This window comes from Sminthopsis crassicaudata, chromosome 5 (genome assembly GCF_048593235.1).
Source record: "Sminthopsis crassicaudata isolate SCR6 chromosome 5, ASM4859323v1, whole genome shotgun sequence".
NCBI lineage: Eukaryota > Metazoa > Chordata > Mammalia > Dasyuromorphia > Dasyuridae > Sminthopsis > Sminthopsis crassicaudata.
Window position 1 is genome coordinate 241,768,248 of NC_133621.1, and position 21,446 is coordinate 241,789,693.

The window sequence follows — 21,446 nt, forward strand, 5'->3', positions numbered from 1 at the left end:
GGTATTGGCTAAGAAATAGATTAGTTGATCAGTGGAATAGGTTAGGTTTACAGACAAAATAGTCAATAACTATAGCAATCTAGTATCTGACAAACCCAAAGACCATAACTTTTGGGATAAAAATTCACTATTTGACAAAAACTACTAGGAAAATTAGAAATTAGTATAGCAGAAACTAGGCATCGACCCACACTTAACACTGTAAAATAAGATAAGATCAAAATAGGTTCATGATTTAGGCATAAAGAATGAAATTATAAATAAATTAGAAGAACTATCCTATAATAGTTTACCTTTCATAGCTGTAGAGGAGAAAGGAAGTTGTGACCAAAGAAGAACTAGAGATCATCACTGATCAAAAAATAGAAAATTTTGATTATATCAAGTTAAAAAGCTTTTATACAAATAATAATGCAGACAAGATTAGAAGGGAAGCAATAAACTAGGAAAACGTATTTGCAATTAAAGGTTTTTTTCCAAAATATATAGAGAACTGACTCTAATTTATAAAATAAACAAGCTATTCTCCAATTGATAAATGGTCAAAGGATATGAAAAGACAATTTTCAGATGATGAAATTGAAACTATTTCTACCCATATAAAAAGGTGTTCCAAATCTTATTGATCAGAGAAATGCAAACTAAGAAAACTCTGAGATACTACTATACGTCTCTCAGATTAGCTAAGATAACAGGAAAAGATAGGGACGATTGTTGGAGTAGATGTGGGGAGAGTGGGACAGGACTCTGATGCATTTTTGCTGGAGTTGTGTACAGATCCAACCATTTTGGAGAGCAATTTGGAACTATGCTCAAAAAGTTGTCAAAGTATGCATTCCCTTTGATCCAGCAGTGTTATTAATGGGCTTATATCCCAAAGGGACATTAAAGAAGGGAAAGGGACCCATATGTGCAAATATGTTTGTGGCAGCCCTTTCTGTGTAGTGGCTAGAAACTAGAAATTGAATGGATGTCCATCAATTGGAGAATGGCTGGGTAAATTGTGGTATATGAATGTTATGGAATATTATCGTTCATTAAGAAATGACCAGCAGGATTTTTATATACCACCAACAAAATGCAACAGCAAGAGATACAAAGAGAAATTCCATTCCAAACAAATGTTATGCTATATTATATAGCAGCAGTCACCAAAACCATTTGGTATTGGCTAAGAAATAGACCAGTCGATCAGTGGAACAGATTAGATACAAAGGACAAAAAAGGGTACATCTATAGCAATCTAATCTTTGACAAACCCAAAGATACCAACATTAGGGATAAAAATTCATTATTTGGAAAAAACTGTTGGGAAAACTGGAAATAGTATGGCAGAAATTAGATATGGATCCACACTTAACACCATATACCAAGATAAGATCAAAATGGGTCCATGATTTATGCATAAAGAATGAGATCATAGATAAATTAGAGGAAGAGAGAACAGTCTACTTCTCAGACCTGTGGAGGAGGAAGGAATTTATGACCAAAGGAAAAATAGAGATCATTATTGATCACAAAATAGAAGATTTTGATTACATCAAGCTAAAAAGTTTCTGTACAAACAATACTAATGCAAACAAGATTAGAAGGGAAGTAACAAATTGGGAAAATATTTTTACAGTTAAAGGTTCCGATAAAGGTCTCATTTCCAAAATATATAAAGAACTGACCCTAATTTGTAAGAAATCAAACCATTCTCCAATTGATAAATGGTCAAAGGATATGAACAGACAATTCTCAGATGATGAAATTGAAATTATATCCACTCATATGAAAGAGTGTTCCAAATCACTACTGGTCAGAGAAATGCAAATTAAGACAACTCTGAGATACCACTACACACCTGTCAGATTGGCTAAGATGACAAGAACAAATAATGATGAATGTTGGAGGGGATGTGGGAAAACTGGGACACTAATACATTGTTGGTGGAGTTGTGAAAGAATCCAGCCATTCTGGAGAGCAATTTGGAACTATGCCCAAAAAGTTATCAAACTGTGCATACCCTTTGATCCAGCATTGCTGCTATTGGCCTTATATCCCAAAGAAATACTAAAGAAGAGAAAGGGACCTGTATGTGCCAAAATGTTTGTGGCAGCTCTTTTAGTAGTGGCCAGAAACTGGAAGATGAATGGATGCCCATCAATTGGAGAATGGTTGGGTAAATTATGGTATATGAAGGTTATGGAATATTATTGCTCTGTAAGAAATGACCAGCAGGAGGAATACAGAGAGGCTTGGAGAGACTTACATCAACTAATGTTGTGTGAAATGAATAGAACCAGAAGATTGCTGTACACTTCAATGTTGAATGAAGATGTATTCTGGTGGAAGTGGATATCTTCAACATAAAGAAGATCCAACTCACTTCCAGTTGATCAATGATGGACAGAAACAACTACACCCAGAGAAGGAACACTGGGAAGTGAATGTAAACTGTTAGAACTACTGTCTATCTACCCAGGTTACTTATACCTTTGGAATCTAATACTTAATGTGCAACAAGAAAATGATATCTACACACATATATTGTATCTAGGTTATATTGTAACACATGTAAAATATATGGCATTGCCTGTCATCTAGGGAAAGGAGTAGAGGGAGGGAGGGGATAATTTGGAAAAATGAATACAAGGGATAATGTTATAAAAAAAATACTCATGCATATATAATGTCAAAAAATTTATAAATAAATTTTTTAAAATAATAATAAAAAATTTAAAAATTAAGAAAAAATTTAAAAAATAAAAATTAAATTAAAATTAAAAACAAAAAGAAAGAAAGAAAGAAAGAAATGACCAACAGGATGAATACAAAGAGACTTGGAGACATTTACATGAACTGATACTAAGTGAAATGAGCAGAAATAGGAGATCATTACACACTTCAACAACAAAACTATATGAGGATCAATTCTGATGGACGTGGCTCTCTTCAGCAATGAGAGGATCCAAATCAGTTCCAATTGATAAATGATGAACAGAACCAGCTACACCCTGTGAAAGAACACTGGGAAATGAATGGTGATCACAATATAGCATTTCCACTCTTTCTGTTATTGTTTGCTTGAATTTTTTATTTTTCTTCCCAAGTTATTTTTACCTTTTTCTAAATCTGATTGTCCTTGTGTAGTAAGAATACTATATAAATATGTATGCATATATTGTATTCAGCACATACTTTAATATATTTAACATGTATGGGACTACATGCCACCTAGAGGAGGGGATAAAGGGAAGGCGGAGAAACGTCAGAACAAAAGTTTTTGCAAGGGTCAATGTTGAAAAATTATCCATGCATATGTTTTGTCAATAAAAAACTATGATAAAAAATAAACAAATTTTAAGAGAGAAAGAGCCTGCAAAAAAAAGAACTCAAAATTTATTTAATGTTAATTTTGTAAATTTTAGAATCAAATCTTTAAGCAGCATAACATATTTGTTACACAAGAAATGAGTTAATGTATAGATTCAACATCCTGTTTTTCAACCTAGAGGTGAACAAGTGTCTCAATGAGATATAGAAAAAAACTAAAAATAATAATGTTATATAAATATGCATACACACACACACACACACACACACACACACACACACACACACACAAACACACACACACAGCAATATGTGTGTATATACCGAAATTTGAAACGGAAGACAGTGCCAGTACCTGTTGGAAATGCTGCCCAAGGAATAGCAGGAGAGGTAGTGTGGGTTTCACCACTTCCACACTCAAAGGTCTCTGCTGCCTAGAACAGAAAACTAAATTATTATAAAATTTTTTAAAGAGAAAAACAATAGATCTCAGTGAAGTATGCAAATCTCTACCCTTATTCTTTACCACTCTATCAAATTCTTAAATATGTTTTAAAATTCTACTGATAGATTCAATTTTCAACTTTTTATCTTTATCTTTAGCCCTCCTTGCCAGTGAATTTGCACCTTTAAAACTCCAATTTGGCTTTTCATCTAAATGGAGTTGATATGTGAACCAAAATGTCCCATGTAGCTCTAACTACAAATCATTCAGGAAAATCTTTTTTTAAACATCTACAAAACATAAAAAATCTCTAGAAGATTTTTTAATTTGATCAATCTAAATAGGGATCAATTTAAGAAGATGGGTTGGGGTAGCTAGATAGCACAGTGGATAAAACACCAGCCATAATATAGGAGGAGAGAGAGAGAGAGAGAGAGAGAGAGAGAGAGACAGACAGACACTAACCTCCAGGAGCTCACAATCTAATGAGATAAGAAATATGCAAACAAATATATAACAAACAAGCTATATACAAGATAAATAGGAATAATTAGCAGACTGAAGGCACTAAAATTAACAGGACTTGGAAAGGCTTCCTGTAGATATTAGGATTTTGTTGTGCTTTAAGGGAGCCAGTAAAGTCAACTGGCAGACTTGAGAAAGGACAGAATTCCAGACATGGGGGACAACCAGAGAAAATGCTCGGAGCTAAGACATGGAGTGTCTTATTCGTGGAATAAAAAGGAGGCTAATGTCACTGAACTGAAAAATATATGGTGGGAAGTAAAGCATAACCAGACTGAACCAGAAGGTAGAGACTAGATCATGAAGAATTTTGAATACCAAACAGATTTTATATTTGATTTTGGAAGCAAGAGTCACTGGAGTTTAATGAGCAGAAGATGACATGGTCAGATATGGACTTTAAGAAAATGTAGGACAGTTAAATGGTGCAGTGGATAGAGCACTAACCCTGGAGTCAGGAGGACCTGAATTCAAATCCAGCCTCAGACATAATATTTACTAGTTGTGTGACCCTGACCCAAGTCACTTAACCCCAATTGCCTTGACAAAAATTATATATATATAAAACTTTTATGGAATGGAGGATGACTAGAATAAAGACTTGAACCAGTCAGAGCCATCAGATAACTGCAATAGGCTAAGCATGAGATGATGACGTTCTGAACCAAAGTGGTGGCAGTGTCAGGGAACCAAAGAAGGCATAATTAAGAGATGCTGCAATGTCAAAATCAATAGGCCTTGACATCAGATTGGTTTTGGGGTTGGAATGGGGAGAGTGATGAAAGATAGTGAGAAATTCAAGATGATACCTAGTTTTTGAGTCTGGGAAAATGGTGGTGCCCTCAACAGCCATGAGACAATTGGAGATTAAAGTTATGGGAGCCATCCATTTAAGAGGTATAAAAGTTGGATATGTGAGATTGGGAATCAAAATTAGGGCAGGATAGGTAGATAGGAGAATTGTTGGTACAGTGATATAATTAAATTCATGTTAGCTCATGAAATATTCAAGTGAAGTATTATACTGAAAAAAATAAAAGAGGGACAAAACAGAGCCCTGTGAGATGACTACAATTAAAAGAATGAGATAAGCAGGAAAACTGGGAGAGAGCAGTGCCCCTGAAAACCTAAAGAAAAGAAAGTGATCTTCCTAAAGCACAGATTTAACCATGTTCCTTTCCACCCCCATCCCCATTCAATAAGTTCTAATAGTTTCTTATTATCTCCAATATCAAATATAAAAGTATCTTTCTGACTTCTTAACACACATCATAACTTGACTCCTTACCACCTGACCAATATTCTTTGATCTTATTCCTCTCCACATGCTTCAATGACACTCACCTCTGTTGTTTCTCATGTAAAATACTCTATCTCCAGACTCAAAGATATATTAACTGGAAGCTTTAACATAAGAGATGGTGGAGCTTCAAGAGCTGTGCATAGCTCCCAAGAGCCTATTCTGTTCCATGAGTTGTAATCTCCTGACCAAAAGTCAATTTACCCCTGTGTAAGAGGGGAGTGTCTCACAATGACTTGATCTCATCCCACCCATGTGTAACTTCTATAATTGCTGATTCTTTTTTGGTGTCTGCCTCACTGTTCTTACTGTTGGAAGATATAAACATATTTGGGCCTGATGAAATTATTTCAGAAACACAATGCACCAGTTTTTTATAGCTATTTCATCCCTTTCCATTATATTTTAATAGCTGATTTTCTGCTCTTATCAATTCCTATATGATATGTGTATTCACAGTTGAAGAAGTACCCATTCTGAAGTTAAGCCCCTACTAGCAAATTCCTTAGCAAAGGTAAATTCCATGACTGCTAGCTTCCATATAATCCATTTATAATGGTTATATACCCAGGTTTTAATAATAAGTTTTGGATCAACATCAGGAATATTACAATCTTTCCTTCATTAGTAGGTATGAGCCACCCACCATCAGCCATTCTATTTCCAGGCAACAAACACTCCTTACTAAAGTAATCTTGACTGTAAAAATTAGACTCTGCATTTTTGCTGTCAATTCTTGAGCACTATTTCGAAAACTCAAACATGTATATATAATAACTTTGTTAGGTTCTTACTAAGTGCTAATGAGATAATGAGATATTAGGTTCTTACTAAGTGCTAAGTCAGTACTTAACAATTAAAATGTCAAGGTCCAGGCTAGCTCTTCTGAAGGGCTCAGAATAAGTCCTTGCCCCACATTGGGCGCCAAAATATAATGTCCTGTTTTCTCTCAATTATAATCCTCTGGGAGGAGGTTTCTTTTCTGTAATAATCCTTTTCTCTGTAAGCAGGTTTCTTGGGAGGCTTCTGGAGCCTCCAGCCAGAGGGAAGGTAGAATCTCGAATCCTCTTCTTCCTGAATCCTGGCTCTGAATCTCCTCGAGCTTCCCTGAAGTTCTCCAGGGAGGTCTTGTTATTCTCCCAGTCTATTCTGTCTGCTTCCAGACTGCTGTCCAAACTCAATGTCCTCCATTTTCAGGTGACTAAATATTTCTCTTGTCTTTGAAACTCTTTGGATTTAACGATTCTCTTCACCTTTCTTAAAGTTGATGATATTAAAACAGAAGAGATGGTAGCATTATTTGTGCCAAAATTCCTAGAGATGTCTCCCTCTATTGTGTTAGGAATTTCTTCTTAGCTCTTTCCTTAGGAAGTCACCCTGAAAAAGGGTCTCTTGTAAACTATTGCTCCAATTATATTTTTAAATGTATTCTTGTAAAGTTCTTGTAAAGTATATGTATGTATATATATATATATATATATATATATATATATATATATGAATTATAAAAATTTCAAATATAACAATATGTAGAATGGGGGGAAATTGTTTTTATTTTCAAAATTCTGTAAGTATTCAAAGACTTATGTATGTATGCTTTAAATTAAAAAGGTTGTATTTCTTCACTAAAAAAAAGTGTTTTCCTACTGACCATTCCCTCTCCCAATATGACCTATCTTTTATCACCCTCCCTCCTTTCCATACCCCATACCCCTCCTATTCTTCTGCTGGGTAAGATAGATTTCTGTACCCCTATTGAGTATATATGTTATTTCCTATTTGAGACAATTCTGATTAGGGTAAGATTCACTCATGAACCCTCTCCTCCTCCTTTCCACCATAAAGCTTTTTCTTGCCTCCTTTTTTATGGAAGATAACTTGCACCATTTCCAATGCATACCTCTCTCACCCCTTAATTTCATCATTTTTTAAAAGATAATATCTTTTCATATTCAATTTACACCCATGCCCTCTATCTATATATACTCCTTCTAACTGCCATAATAATGAGAATGTTGTAATAAATCACAAGTATCATCATCCCATATAGGAATGTAAACAGATAAACTTTATTAAGTCCCTTATGATATCAATTTTCTGAATAACTCCTTATGTTTCTCTAAATTGCTATATTTGAAAATTAAGTTTTCTATTAGCTCTGGTCTTTTCATCATAAATGTTTGAAAGTCCCTATTTCATTGAATGACTACCTTTTCTTCTGAAGGGTTATAGTCAGTTATATTGGGTAGATAATTCTTGGTTGCAATCATAGCTTCATTGTTCTCTGGAACATCCTATTCCAAGCCCTCAGGTCCTTTAATGCATCTTGTGTTATCCCGACTGTGGCTCTACTATACTTGAATTATTTCTTTCTGGATACTTGCAATATTTTCTCCTTGACTTGGGAGTTCCAGAATTTGTCTATAATATTCCTGGGAGTTTTTATTTTGGGATCTCTTTCAGGATGTGATTTGTGTGAGAACATCAGAAAAGTTTTTTTGTTTTTGTTTTTGTTTTTTTAATTTCTTGAAAGATGATGTCCAGGTCAGTTGTTTTTCCAATAAGATATTTCACATTTTTTCATTTTTTTGGTTTTACTTTATTTTGATATATCATAAAGTCATTAGCTTCCATTTACTCAATTCTATTTTTTATTCTATTTTTTTATGGATGCTATTTTCCATCAAAAGTTTATTGAAATTGTCCAGAATCATTGAATTTCTGGAAAGACCTGGGGTTATCACAGCTGATCATCATACAATACTGCTGTTTCTGTATACAATATTTTACTGGTTCTGCTCTCTTCACTCGGCATAATCAGCCTGTCCATCATTTCTTACAAGAAAATAATATTCCATTACTTTCATATATTGTAACTTTTTCAGCCATTCTCCAATTGATAATCATTCACTCATTTTCAATTTTTTTGCCACCATACATATTGCTGCTGTAAACATTTCTGTACTTGTAGGTCTTTTTCCCTCTTTTATGATCTCTTTGGAATATAGGCCCAATAGAGGCACTGCTGGATCTAGGTATGCACCATTTTATAGTTTAGGATCATAGTTCCAAATTGCTCTCCAGGATGACTGGATCAGTTCACAACTCCACCAAAACAATGCATTAGTGCCCAGTTTTCCCACATCCATTCCAACATTCATCATCATCTTTTCCTATCCTTTTACCCAATTTAAGAGATATGAGGTAGTACCTCAGAGTTGTCTTAATTTGCATTTCTCTAATCAATACTGATTTAGAGCATATTATGAATCTAATAAGATTAATAAGAAATGGCTTTAATTTTGTCTGAAAATTGAATGTTCATATCCTTTGACCACTTATCAATTGCAGAATGGCTTGTATTGTTATAAATTTGAGTTACTTCTCTATACATTTGGGAAAATAGGACTTTATCATAAACACTGGCTGTAAAAAAAAAATGTTTCTCAACTTTCTGCTTGCCTTTTAATCTTGACTACATTAGTTTTGTTTGTGCAAAAACTTTTTAATTTAATGTAGTCAAAATTATCCATGTTGTACTTCATAAAGTTCTCTATTTTGTGTTTGATCACCAAAAAATTATTTTGGTTACAAAAATAATAATGATAATTTTCTTCCACCCCAAATTTGGCACATTCCCATATAGGGATGTAAACAGATTGAACTTTGAATAATCTGATTTTTTTTTCTTTCTTTCCTGTTTACCTTTTTATGCTTCTCCCGAGTCTCGTATTGGAAGTTCAAGCTTACTGTTTCCTTTTGTGTTTTTTTCATTAGAAATGACTAAAAGTACTCAATTTCTCACTGGGTAGTTTATTCTTAATTGTAATTCAAGCTCCTTTGCCCTCCAGAATATGGTATTGTAGACCCTCCAATTTTTTTAAGCCAAATCCTGGGTAATCCTGACTGTCATTCTTCTATACTTGAATAGTTTCTTTCTGGCAGCTTGCAGTATTTTCTCCTTGACCTTATGGATATGGAATTTTGCTACAATATTTCTTGAATTTTTTCTTGTGAGATCTCTTTCAGGAGATGGACTATGGATTCTTTCAATTACTATTTTGCCCTCAGGTTCTAGTATATAAGAGCACTTTGATAATTTTTTAAAGAAAACTGTCCAACCTCTTACTTTGTGGCTTTCACAAAGTTTGATCATTTTAAAATTGTTTCTCCTGGATCTATTTTCCAAGGCAGTTGTTTTTCCAATTTTATATCTTTTTTTTTTTTTTTTTCATTCTTTTTGGTTTGGTTCTCATTGTCTCACAGACATTTACCCCATTATAGTTTTTAATGTATGATTTTCTCCAAAATTTGTTTTTCCTTTTCCATTTGATTAATTCAACTTTTAAGGATGTTGTTTTCTCTTCAGAGAATTTTTTTTTTTTTTAAATTTTTGTATTTCACCAATTTGTGGTTTTTTTTAAGGAATTGTTTTCATTTTCAAGCTGTTGATTCATTCTTAAATACCTCATTTCTTTTGCCAATTTTTCTTTTCTCTCTTAACTGACTTTTTTAATTCTTTATGCACTCCTCCAAGAAGGCACTTTGGGCTTGAGACTAATTCATAGCCCTTTGGGTTTCACATATAGGCATTTTATCCTTTTATGAGTTGGTGTTTTAGTCTTCCCTGTCACTATATTAGTTTTCTATAGTCAAGGTTCTTTATTTCTTGCTCATTTTCTTTCTATTTATTCCCTCTACCCCAATATTTCATGACTTTTAAAGCTTAATTCTATTCCTGGGGTACAGGGGATACTATCTCAAGCTTCTTGTGAAGCTTTGAGCACAGAAGCCCCTTCTGTTTGGTGATTTACTCACAGTGCTGGGGTTAGGCCAATCTTTTGTTACCTGCTTTCCCATGCTGGCAATTTACCTTCTGCACTGGAATTAGAGGCTGCCCCACTGATTTGCTCTACTACTATTCTGTGGATCTAGGAGAGAGGGTTTCAATAATTGATCCACACTGTGATTAAGACCCTCTTAATGCTTTCCCAGATACCATCTGAGCTAGGCTACACACACTTTTCACTCCAACAAGACTGACCTTTCTTGAAGTCTTTTCAACTTATTTTGACCTAGAAAATTGCTTTATTCTGTTTCTTTAAACTCTATCATACTAGACTCCATTCAAAGACTTCGTTTCATATTGTTTTCCAGGGAAACTGGGAGAGCTCAAGTAGCTCCTTAGTTTTACTCTGCCATTGTGGCTCTACCACCCTATCACTATCTTAGTGATGATGACTCAGTCTCATGATGCAGGCTGGAGACTATACATGAAATATGTATCATGAAATATCATATCAATGGATTAGGGGGCCAAGATGGTGGCGTGGAGGCAGACAGCTACTTGAGCTCCGTGTTTTCTCTCAGAACTTACTTCATGACAAGCCTCAGAGGTAATGCTTGACCAGAAAAGAAACCCACAAATAATCCCCAAGAGACGACATGCTTGAAATTCGCCAGAGAAGGTCTGTGTTCGCTCCGGGGAGGGTCGAACAGACTGGGCGCAGACTAAGGGCAGGCAAGCCAGAGCGAGGCAGCTCACACAGCTCAGCCCACAGGGGGGAGGGATACAATCTCTCCCGTTTCTGCAAAAAGATTTTTACCCCAGTGTGGATATTCCATCTTGGCAGCAAGCCAGGAGCAGCGGAGGTGAAGAATAAAACCCCGGAAAGCTAGCATCTCTCTGAACCTGGCCACCCCCAACACCCACCTGGAGAGACTCAGCCCGTTCTCAGAGCCTCAGAGCGCAGATTAAGCCCAGCCATCGCTGTCCTGTTAGTGGTTCGCTGCTGCCCTCCGACCCAGTATGTAGAGGAAGTCCATTAACACCATCCAGCCCCAAACCCCCCAAAACAGACCAATTGTTTCTCTTGTCAATTTGTTTTCTTCAATTTGCTCTGACAAAATGAACAAAAAATTCAAAAGGGTTCTAAACATTGACAGCTTCTGTATGGAGAGAGAGCAGACTTCAAATACTGAGGACACTAAAAGCAGATTGTCCCCAGAGGAATCCCCTAAGGGGGATAGGATCTGTTCCTCAATACAAAAGAATGTCACAGAGGAAATCAAAAAGGCTCTCAAAAGAGAGCTAGAAGAGAAATGGTAACCTTGGCAAGAGAGCCTGGAGAAGTCATTCCACGCATTTAAAGACAGAGTGGATAAAGAAAACAAATCATTGAGAAACAAAATTAGTGAATTGGAAAACTTAAACAACTCCAAGGAAAACAGGATTAGTGAGCTGGAAAAGGTAAACAACTACAAGGAAAACAGGATTAGTGAGCTGGAAAAAGAAAACAGCTCTCTAAAAAATAAAATTGATAAAATGGAAAAAAATTCCATAGAAAATAAAAAAATCAATTGGACAATTACAAAAAGATATAAAAAAAGTGAGTGAAGAAAATACATCATTGAAAATTAGACTTGAACAAGTAGAAATGAATGAATCAAGAAGAAACAAAGAAGTAGTCAAGCAAAACCAGAGAAATGAAACAATTGAAAAGAATGTCAAGTACCTTATTAGAAAGACAAAAGACCTGCTCAACAGATCCAGGAGAGACAATTTGAGAATAATCAGACTCCCTGAAAAATGTGAGGAAAAAAAGAGCTTGGACACTTTTTCGATGAAATTATCAAAGAACTGCCCAGACGTTTTAGAAACAGAGGGTAAATAGACATTGAAAAAATTCATCCATCACCTACTGAAAGGGACCCTAAAATCAAAACGCCAAGAAATATAGTGACCAAGTTCAAGAACCATCAGACAAAGGAAAAAAATACTAGAAGCTGCTGGAAAAAAAGCAATTCAGATATGGAGGAGCCACAATAAGGATAACCCAGGATCTATCAGCGTCTACATTAAAAGAACGAAGGGCCTGGAACATGATATTCCGAAAGGCTAAGGAACTGGGTATGCAGCCAAGAATAACTTACCCAGCAAAAATGAGCATCGTTTTCCAGGGAAGAAGATGGACATTTAACGAAATAAATGAATTCCATCTATTCTTGATGAAAAAAAACAGACCTACATAAAATGTTTGATCTTCAAATACAGAACTCAAGAGATTTCTAAAAAAGTAAAAAGAAATCTTTAGAACTATACTTCTGCCATAAAAATATGTAAAGAACATATGTATAATTTGTCCTAGAAACTAGAGGTGGAAAGGAAATTATATCATAAAAAAGTGTAAAGTGGTGGTACTACATCTCATGAAGAGGCAAAGGTAACCTTTCTGAGAGAAAGAAAGGAAGGAGATGAACTTAGTGTGTATCAATAGACATATTCGATTTATGGTGAAACTTCTTCCACTTCATTGAAAAGTGAGAAGGAAGGAGTAAGCTAAGGGGAAGGGAATACGGAAATTGTGAGGAAAAGGGGTAAAATAAAAGGAAGAATTTTAAGGTGGGGAAGGGATACTAAAAAGGGAAGGCTGTGAAAAGCAAGTGGTGTTCACAAGTTGAATACTGGGTAGGTAAGTAAGAGGGAAGGAAAGGAAAAAAGCATAAGTAGGGGTTAACAGGATGGCAAGCAATATAGAATAAGTCATTCTAACCAAATTCCCTCATAAAGAGGAAGCAGTGAGCAGACCAGATTAAAAGTCAGAATCCTACTATATGTTGTTTACAGGAAACACACCTAAAACAGGGTGATACATTCAAAATAAAAGTAAAAGGGTGGAGCAGAATCTACTATGCTTCTGGCAAAGCCAAAAAAGCAGGGGTAGCCATCCTCATCTCAGATCAACCAAAAACAAAAATTGATCTAATTAAAAGAGATAAGGAAGGGCATTATATCCTGCTAAAGGGTAGCATAGATAATGAAGCAGTGTCAATATTAAACATATATGCACCAAGTGGTACAGCATCTAAATTCTTAAAAGAGAAATTAAGAGAGCTGCAAGAAGAAATAGACAGCAAAACTATAATAGTGGGAGATCTCAACCTTGCACTCTCAGAATTAGATAAATCAAACCACAAAATAAATAAGAAAGAAGTCAAAGAGGTAAATAGAATACTAGAAAAGTTTGATATGATAGATCTTTGGCGAAAGCTAAATGGAGACAGAAAGGAATATACTTTCTTCTGAGCAGTTCATGGAACCTATACAAAAATTGATCATATACTAGGGCATAAAAACCTCAAAATCAAATGCAGTAAGACAGAAATAGTAAATGCATCCTTTTCAGACCACAATGCAATCAAAATTACATTTAATAAAAAGCCCGGGGAAAATAGACCAAAAAATAATTGGAAGCTAAATAATCTGATATTAATTGATGATTGGGTAAAACAGCAAATGATAGACATAATTAATAACTTCAACCAAGAGAATGACAATAATGAGGCATCATACCAAAATGTGTAGGATACAGCCAAAGCAGTAATAAGGGGAAGTTTTATATCTCTACAGGCCTACTTGCATAAAATAGAGAAAGAGAGGGTCAACGAATTGGGCTTACAACAAAAATTGCTAGAAAAGGAACAAATTAAAAACCCCCAGACAAACACAAAAGTTGAAATTCAAAAAATTAAAAGGTGAGATTAATAAAATTGAAAGTAAAAAAAAAACTATTGAATTAATTAATAAAACTAAGAGTTGGTTCTATAAAAAAACCAACAAAATAGACAAACACTTAGTAAAACTGATTAAAAAAAGGAAAGAGAAAAAGCAAATTGTTAGTCTTGAAAATGAAAAGGGAGAACTCACCACTAATGTAGACGAAATTAGAAAATAGTTAGGAGCTACTTTGCTCAACTTTATGCCAATAAATTCGATAACTTAAATGAAATGGAAGAATACCTTCAAAAATATAGCTTGCCCAGATTAACAGAGGAAGAAGTAAGTAGTCTAAATAGTCCAATCTCAGAAAAAGAAATAGATCAAGCTATTAACCAACTCCCTAAGAAAAAATCCCCAGGACCAGATGGATTTACATGTGAATTCTACCAAACATTTAAAGAACAACTAACTACAATACTATATAAACTGTTTGAAAAAATAGGGATTGAAGGATTCCTACCAAATTCCTTTTATGACACAGATATGGTCTGATACTTAAACCAGGTAGATCGAAAACTGAGAAAGTAAACTATAGACCAATTTCCTTAATGAATATTGATGCTAAACTCTTAAATAAGATATTAGCAAAAAGACTTCAGAAAATCAACCCCAGGATAATACACTATGACCAAGTGGCATTTATACCAGGAATGGTTTATTATTAGGAAAACTATTAGTATAATTGACCATATTAACAATCAAATCAATACATGCAGAAAAAGCATTTGATAAAATCCAACATCCATTCCTACTAAAAATGCTTGAGAGTATAGGTATAAATGGATTATTCCTTAGAATAATCAGAAGCATATATTTACGACAGTCAGTAAGCATAATATGCAATAGAAATAAACTGCAACCTTTCCCAGTAAGATCAGGAGTGAAACAAGGTTGCCCACTATCACCATTACTATTCAATATAGTACTAGAAACGCTAGTCTCAGCAATAAGAGCGGAGAAAGAGATTCAAGGAATTAGAGTAGGAAATGAGGAAATCAAATTGTCACTTTTCGCAGATGACATGATGGTATACTTAGAGAACCCCAAAGACTCTGCTAAAAAGCTATTAGAAATACTTCAGAATTTTAGCAAATTTGCAGGATACAAAAGAAATTCACATAAATCCTCAGCATTTTTATGTGTCACCAACAAAATGCAACAGCAAGAGATACAAAGAGAAATTCCATTCAAAATAACGGTCAATAGTATAAAATATTTGGGAATATATCTACCAAAGGAAAGTCAGGAATTATATGAGCAAAATTACAAAAAAACTTGCCACAAAAATAAAGTCAGATTTAAATAACTGGAAAGACATTCAGTGCTCTTGGATAGGTTGAGCGAATATAATTAAGATGACAATACTCCCTAAATTAATCTATTTATTTAGTGCTATACCAATCAGACTCCCAAGGAACTATTTTGATGACCTAGAAAAAATAACAACAGAATTCATATGGAACAACAAAAGGTCAAGAATTTCCAGGGAAGTAATGAAAAAAAAAATTTAAATGAAGGTGGTCTAGCTGTACCTAATCTAGAACTATATTATAAAGCAACAGTCACCAAAACTATTTGGTATTGGGTAAGAAATAGACTAGTTGATCAGTGGCATAGGTTAGGTTCACAGGGCAAGATAGTGAATAAAAATAGAAATCTAGTGTTTGACAAACCCAAAAATCCAAACTTTTGGGATAAGAATTCATTATTTGACAAAAACTGCTGGGAAAACTGGAAATTAGTATGGCAGAAACTAGGCATGGACCCACATTTTACACCACATACCAAGATAAGATCAAAATGGGTCCATGATTTAGGCATACAGAACGAAATCATAAATAAATTGGAGGAACATGGGATGGTTTACCTCTCAGACTTGTGGAGGAGGAAGGAGTTTGTGTCCAAGGGAGAACTAGAGACCATTATTGATCACAAAATAGAACATTTTGATTACACCAAATTAAAAAGTTTCTGCACAAACAAAACTAATGGAAACAAGATTAGAAGGGAAGTAACAAATTGGGAAAATAGTTTTATAATTAAAGGTTCTGATAAAGGCCTCATTTCCAAAATATACAGAGAATTGACTTTAATTTATAAGAAATCAAGCCATTCTCCAATTGATAAATGGTCAAAGGATATGAACAGACAATTTTCAGATGATGAAATTGAAACTATTTCCACTCATATGAAAGAGTGTTCTAAATCACTATTGATCAGAGAAATGCAAATTAAGACAACTCTGAGATATCATTACACACCTGTCAGATTGGCTAAGATGACAGGAACAAATAACGATGAATGTTGGAGGGGCTGTGGGAAAACTGGGACACTGATGCATTGTTGGTGGAGTTGTGAAAGAATCCAACCATTCTGGAGAGCAATCTGGAATTATGCCCAAAAAGTTATCAAAATGTGCATACCCTTTGACCCAGCCGTACTACTACTGGGCTTATATCCCAAGGAAATACTAAAGAAGGGAAAGGCATCTGTATGTGCCAAAATGTTTGTGGCAGCCCTTTTTGTAGAGGCTAGAAACTGGAAAATGAATGGATGTCCATCAATTGGAGAATGGTTGGGTAAATTATGGTATATGAATGTTATGAAATATTATTGTTCTGTAAGAGATGACCAACAGGAGGAATACAGAGAGGCTTGGCAAGACTTACATCAACTGATGCTGAGTGAAACGAGCAGAACTAGGGGATCATTATACACTTCCAACAATGATATTCTATGAGGATGTATTCTGATGGAAGTGGATATCTTCAACATAAAGAAGAGCTAATCCAATTCCAATTGATCAAAGATGGACAGAATCAGCTACATCCAGAAAAGGAACACTGGGAAAGGAGTGTAAACTGTGAGCATTGTTTGTTTTTTTTGTTTTGTTTAGTTTTGTTTTGTTTCTTTTCCCAGATTATTCTTACCTTCCGAATACAATCCTTCCTTTGCAAGAATAACAACAACAAAATTTGGTTCTGCACATATATATTGTATCTAGGATATACTATAAAATATTTAATATGTATGGGAATGCCTGCCATCTAGGAGAGGGGGTGAAGGGAAGGAGGGGAAAAACTCGGAACAGAAGGGAGTACAAGGGATAATGTTGTAAAAAACAAAAATACGTATGCATATGTAATGTCAAAGAAAATGTCATAATTATAAAAATTAATAATAAAGAAAAAAAAAGAAATATCCTATCAATGATATGAAATGTCATTTACACTGTGATCCCAATATTGCTGTTTCCGTATACTACCATTTTGCATTAGGAAAATCAATGGAAACTGAAAAAATATGGCAAGATCTGAGTTCAATCCTGAAGAGAGGAGGAAAAATCTGGGATTTTGAGTCTTTCGTCTCTTTCTATATTATGTCATTCCTTCAGAAAGCTGTTAGGTTATTTGTTTTGTTTTATGAAGGGAATGCTATGTATGATCTTTTGTTTTAGGTTTCCTTTTCCTTCTTCAGTGCTGCCTATGTCAGCACAAGATTAGAATTGTGAAATAACAGTACTGAAATCTAGTAGAAGAAAGTTATCTAGAAGAAATTTGCTCTATTAGGGAAAGGTTCAGAACTAAGGCCTTATAGGTTCTATGAAGGATAGGTTTATTTTTCTTTAAATGAACATAAAACTGTCCTCATGACAGTTCATGGAAATATATTTAAAGCAATTGTTGGTAACTTCTAGATAATCTGAGTATAAAAAAATCCAGGTCACAAGGATTTAGCAGTTGTTCTTATCATACCAGCACTGGCAACATAAAGGCAGGGAACCTATCTATCTCCATGGATACAATTATATATTATTATTGTTAAATATCTTTCCCTTGATCTAAATGAATAAACTTACTTTTGTTAACTGTAAGTATCTCCTTTCATTACAATTTCAAACATGAACTACTGGAGTTATATAATAATTATTAAAACCAAATTGTAAAATACACTGAACTTAGAACCAGATTTTAATCAATAACTGATGAATTATTAAATCAAGGTTTTAAAAAAGGCATATTAAATCATAGCACATGGAAAGTTAACAATTTATTAAGAACAAAAAAAAGTGTACTTCCAAAAGTACAAATTTTTAAAGGTTTAAAAATCAAAATTAATTTCCAATGCTTATTTTTTTAATTTTATATAAGATGCAAAAAACAAAGACATTTTCTTTAGAAAATGTAGAACATGAAATTGAAACTGTTACTCAGGAAAAAAAAAACTAGCCACTCTTTGTTTTCCTGTTGATAAAATATAGTAAATATGGTTTCAATAAAAGAAGACTATTATGGGATGCAACATTCAAATAAATAACAACTTCCAAACAATGAATCATATCAGACTGTTTTAGGATTACAAGGTAAGAACTCAGGTTGTCTAAACAATTCTTTAGCTCAGAATTCACAACTTTAGTCCAGGCCTTTAAAGGGAGTTTACACCTTTGGAATTCTGAGGGAGAGTTTACATGTTTAAAGGAGTTTGCACCTTTAGAGGGAGCAAGTTCATTGGTTGAAGTGTTTCTCACAAAACCTGTTGAGTTCTCACATGCCCATTCTCTGTGAGGATAAAAGAGGCAACATTGAACCTGGAGAACAGTCTGACTGGGAGATTGAGTTTAGATGGTGGTCTGGAAGGAGAGCCTAGTCTGGGACAGAGTTGGGATGGCAGTCTGGAAGGAGAGAGTCTGGCTGGAGGCTCCAGAAGCTTCCCAAGAAACCTGCTCACCGAGGAAAAGATTATACAGAAAAGAGATCTCCTCCCAGAGAAGAAGAATAACATAAGAGATGACAGAACCATTACAATTTGGCACCCAACATGGGGCAAGGACTTATTCTGAGCCCTTCAGAGGAGCTAGCCCAGACCTTCACATCAGATGATATTTTAAACATAATTTTTCCTCAAAATGGAAAGAAATGACAATTCTAAATGTTACATTTCACTTAAATAAATAAAAATTAAGCACCCCCCAAAAAATCATTGAAGATAATATATATTTTTCTGAATCAAACTAGCTCTATTATTTACCAAAAAAATTAGAATTTTCAGAAAAACAAAAAAATTTGATGAATAAGTCAAGTTTCCAAATGTATTAATAATATCTTAAAGTGAAAAAGTATAGTAAATAATTCAAAACTTTTCACATTTACAACTTAATATTTACTATAGAACATTTTTTATCACAAGCGTATTTAAAACCTCACCTCTTCCTTTAAAATTATTCAGAGAACTTCATGGATAATGATATCTTATTTAACAAATCAATCCTAGAAATTATACTCCCTATTTTACAAATCTCCTTTTGAACCAAAATTCTTCAAAAATCACATATTGGTTGTGCCAGAACTAAGATTAAGGCTTCTTGCCCTAAAAAAGAAATTTTCTTCAAGATTACACTGGCATCATAAAAATAACTGAGTTATAAAATATTTCAATAAAACGAACACACACTGAAAAGAATTAAAGGAAGAAGAGCCTACTCAGCTAACACTTTCCATTTAAAGAACATCGAACCAAAATCTGAAAATAACCTCTAACAACACAAACACACTAATTCACTCTTTAAACCACAAAAAAGCCTTGTATATAATATATTGGCATACCTTATTACAAGTGTAACTATGCAAACACGTGGCAAGATCTTTAACACCCATCTTTCATCTTACAAGTATTTCCTAATGGAGATGTAGTCCAATAAAATTATCTGCTGACAATTTTTCAACAAGCCATTTTATAACTGACCCACTGAGAGCACTTAATTATTTCTGCCTAAACTTTCCTATGTGAAACACAAAATGTTCAATGAAAATTAATTGGTTAGGAGCTGCAGAGAATTTTTGTTCGTGTCTTTTTTTTTTTTTTTTTTTTTTTTTTTTTTAAGAATGGATTTTTGGGCCAGTTAGGTGGTGAAGTGGATAGAGCACTATCCCTGAAATTAGGAGGACCTGAGTTCAAATCTGATCTCAGACACTTATACTTCCTAGTTGTGTGACCCTGAGCAAGTCACTTAACCCCAATTTGCCTCAGAAAAAAAAATTAATTTTGATCTCATATTTCAAAACTAAACACAAATGATCAAAAAATGAACTAACTTAATATGCTACATAATACATTTATCAAATAAACCTTCCTACAGACAAAAGTCACACTGGTTTATTTACGTGTGTGTATACGTGTTTTTCAGATTTAAAAAAGATAAATAAAAATATCATATAAATAAATAAAAATATTACATACCTCAAAACCACCAAAATCATCATCATCCATTTTTCTAGTACCTAGAAAACAAAAGAATAGTGTAAAACAAAATATAATTTACTTACAAGAGTAAATACATATTTTGATTTAAAACTTAAACCTACTTTTCTTTGATAACTGTGGGCAATTCTCCCTTCCTCAGACTGATTATATATATATATATTTTAATTTTAAAAGAAAAAGATAATAATAGGCTTTAACTTCCTGGAAGAATTAGACTTTTCTGTACCTTCTTTGGCAGTCATATATTTTAAAGTTTTATGCTAAGAAGACAAGAATGGAAAAAATATTATTTTACATTTTAATTTGCTTTTCCCAAATTGGCGCTGGAATTCAATTCAATAATGCTTCCTGCTTTTTGCATCCATTTTTTAGTTATCTGGCAACATCAGCATACACCCTAGCTAAGAACAGAACTGTGGTAAATTTTTTGGAAATATGTCCTCACCACAAAAGGTTCTTCCCTAAAGTTTCATGGCCGGAGTTAATTTAGATTTTCAAAATTGATCAACATTTTTGAGCTGAGGCCACGACATTTGGAAGATTTTGATATGTGTATTTTTAGCTGAAACTGTTCTGCACTTTTGGAAAAATATGGAGCAAGTTATTAGGCTGATCAAGATAAATCAAGGCATGACATAATACCCATGGGAAAATAAGGGTAAGAGAAACACACCAAAAATGCTCCAAATTCTTCTCTTCATGGGTGTCCCTATTAATGCATGCCAATAGATAGATAGGCAGATGGATAGCATATGTACTTACTTATCCTAAGTACATCATTAAATAAATGGGTTTAAAAAAAAAAAAAAAAAAGACAAGTAATCCAATATTAACACACATACTTAAGCTAAACAACAGGCAGAAAAAACTTTCTCTCAAGGAATTATTAAAGACTTGGAATACTGAGATGTACCTATTAGCACATGTACCTATTTACATGTGCTAAAACTGGAAAAACGTACAAAGTGTCAGATGACTGTTGTTGGCTCATGAATTTGGACTAATCTATAGTTCATACTCAGTACCAACAAGTGTTA

General features: G+C 34.0%; 1 protein-coding gene across 9 annotated transcripts in view; it reads right to left on the minus strand.

Moving 5' to 3' along the window:
- Window positions 1-21,446, minus strand: part of CCDC91 (coiled-coil domain containing 91) — a 533,266-nt gene that overhangs the window by 429,894 nt on the left and 81,926 nt on the right. For all 9 annotated transcript variants that reach the window (XM_074270657.1, XM_074270661.1, XM_074270658.1 and 6 more), the window contains exons 2-3: window positions 20,386-20,426; window positions 3,674-3,752 (exon numbers count right to left, since the gene is read on the minus strand). In XM_074270657.1, coding sequence (XP_074126758.1) covers window positions 3,674-3,752; window positions 20,386-20,426 — 120 coding nt within the window. The remainder of the gene's footprint in view (window positions 1-3,673; window positions 3,753-20,385; window positions 20,427-21,446) is intronic.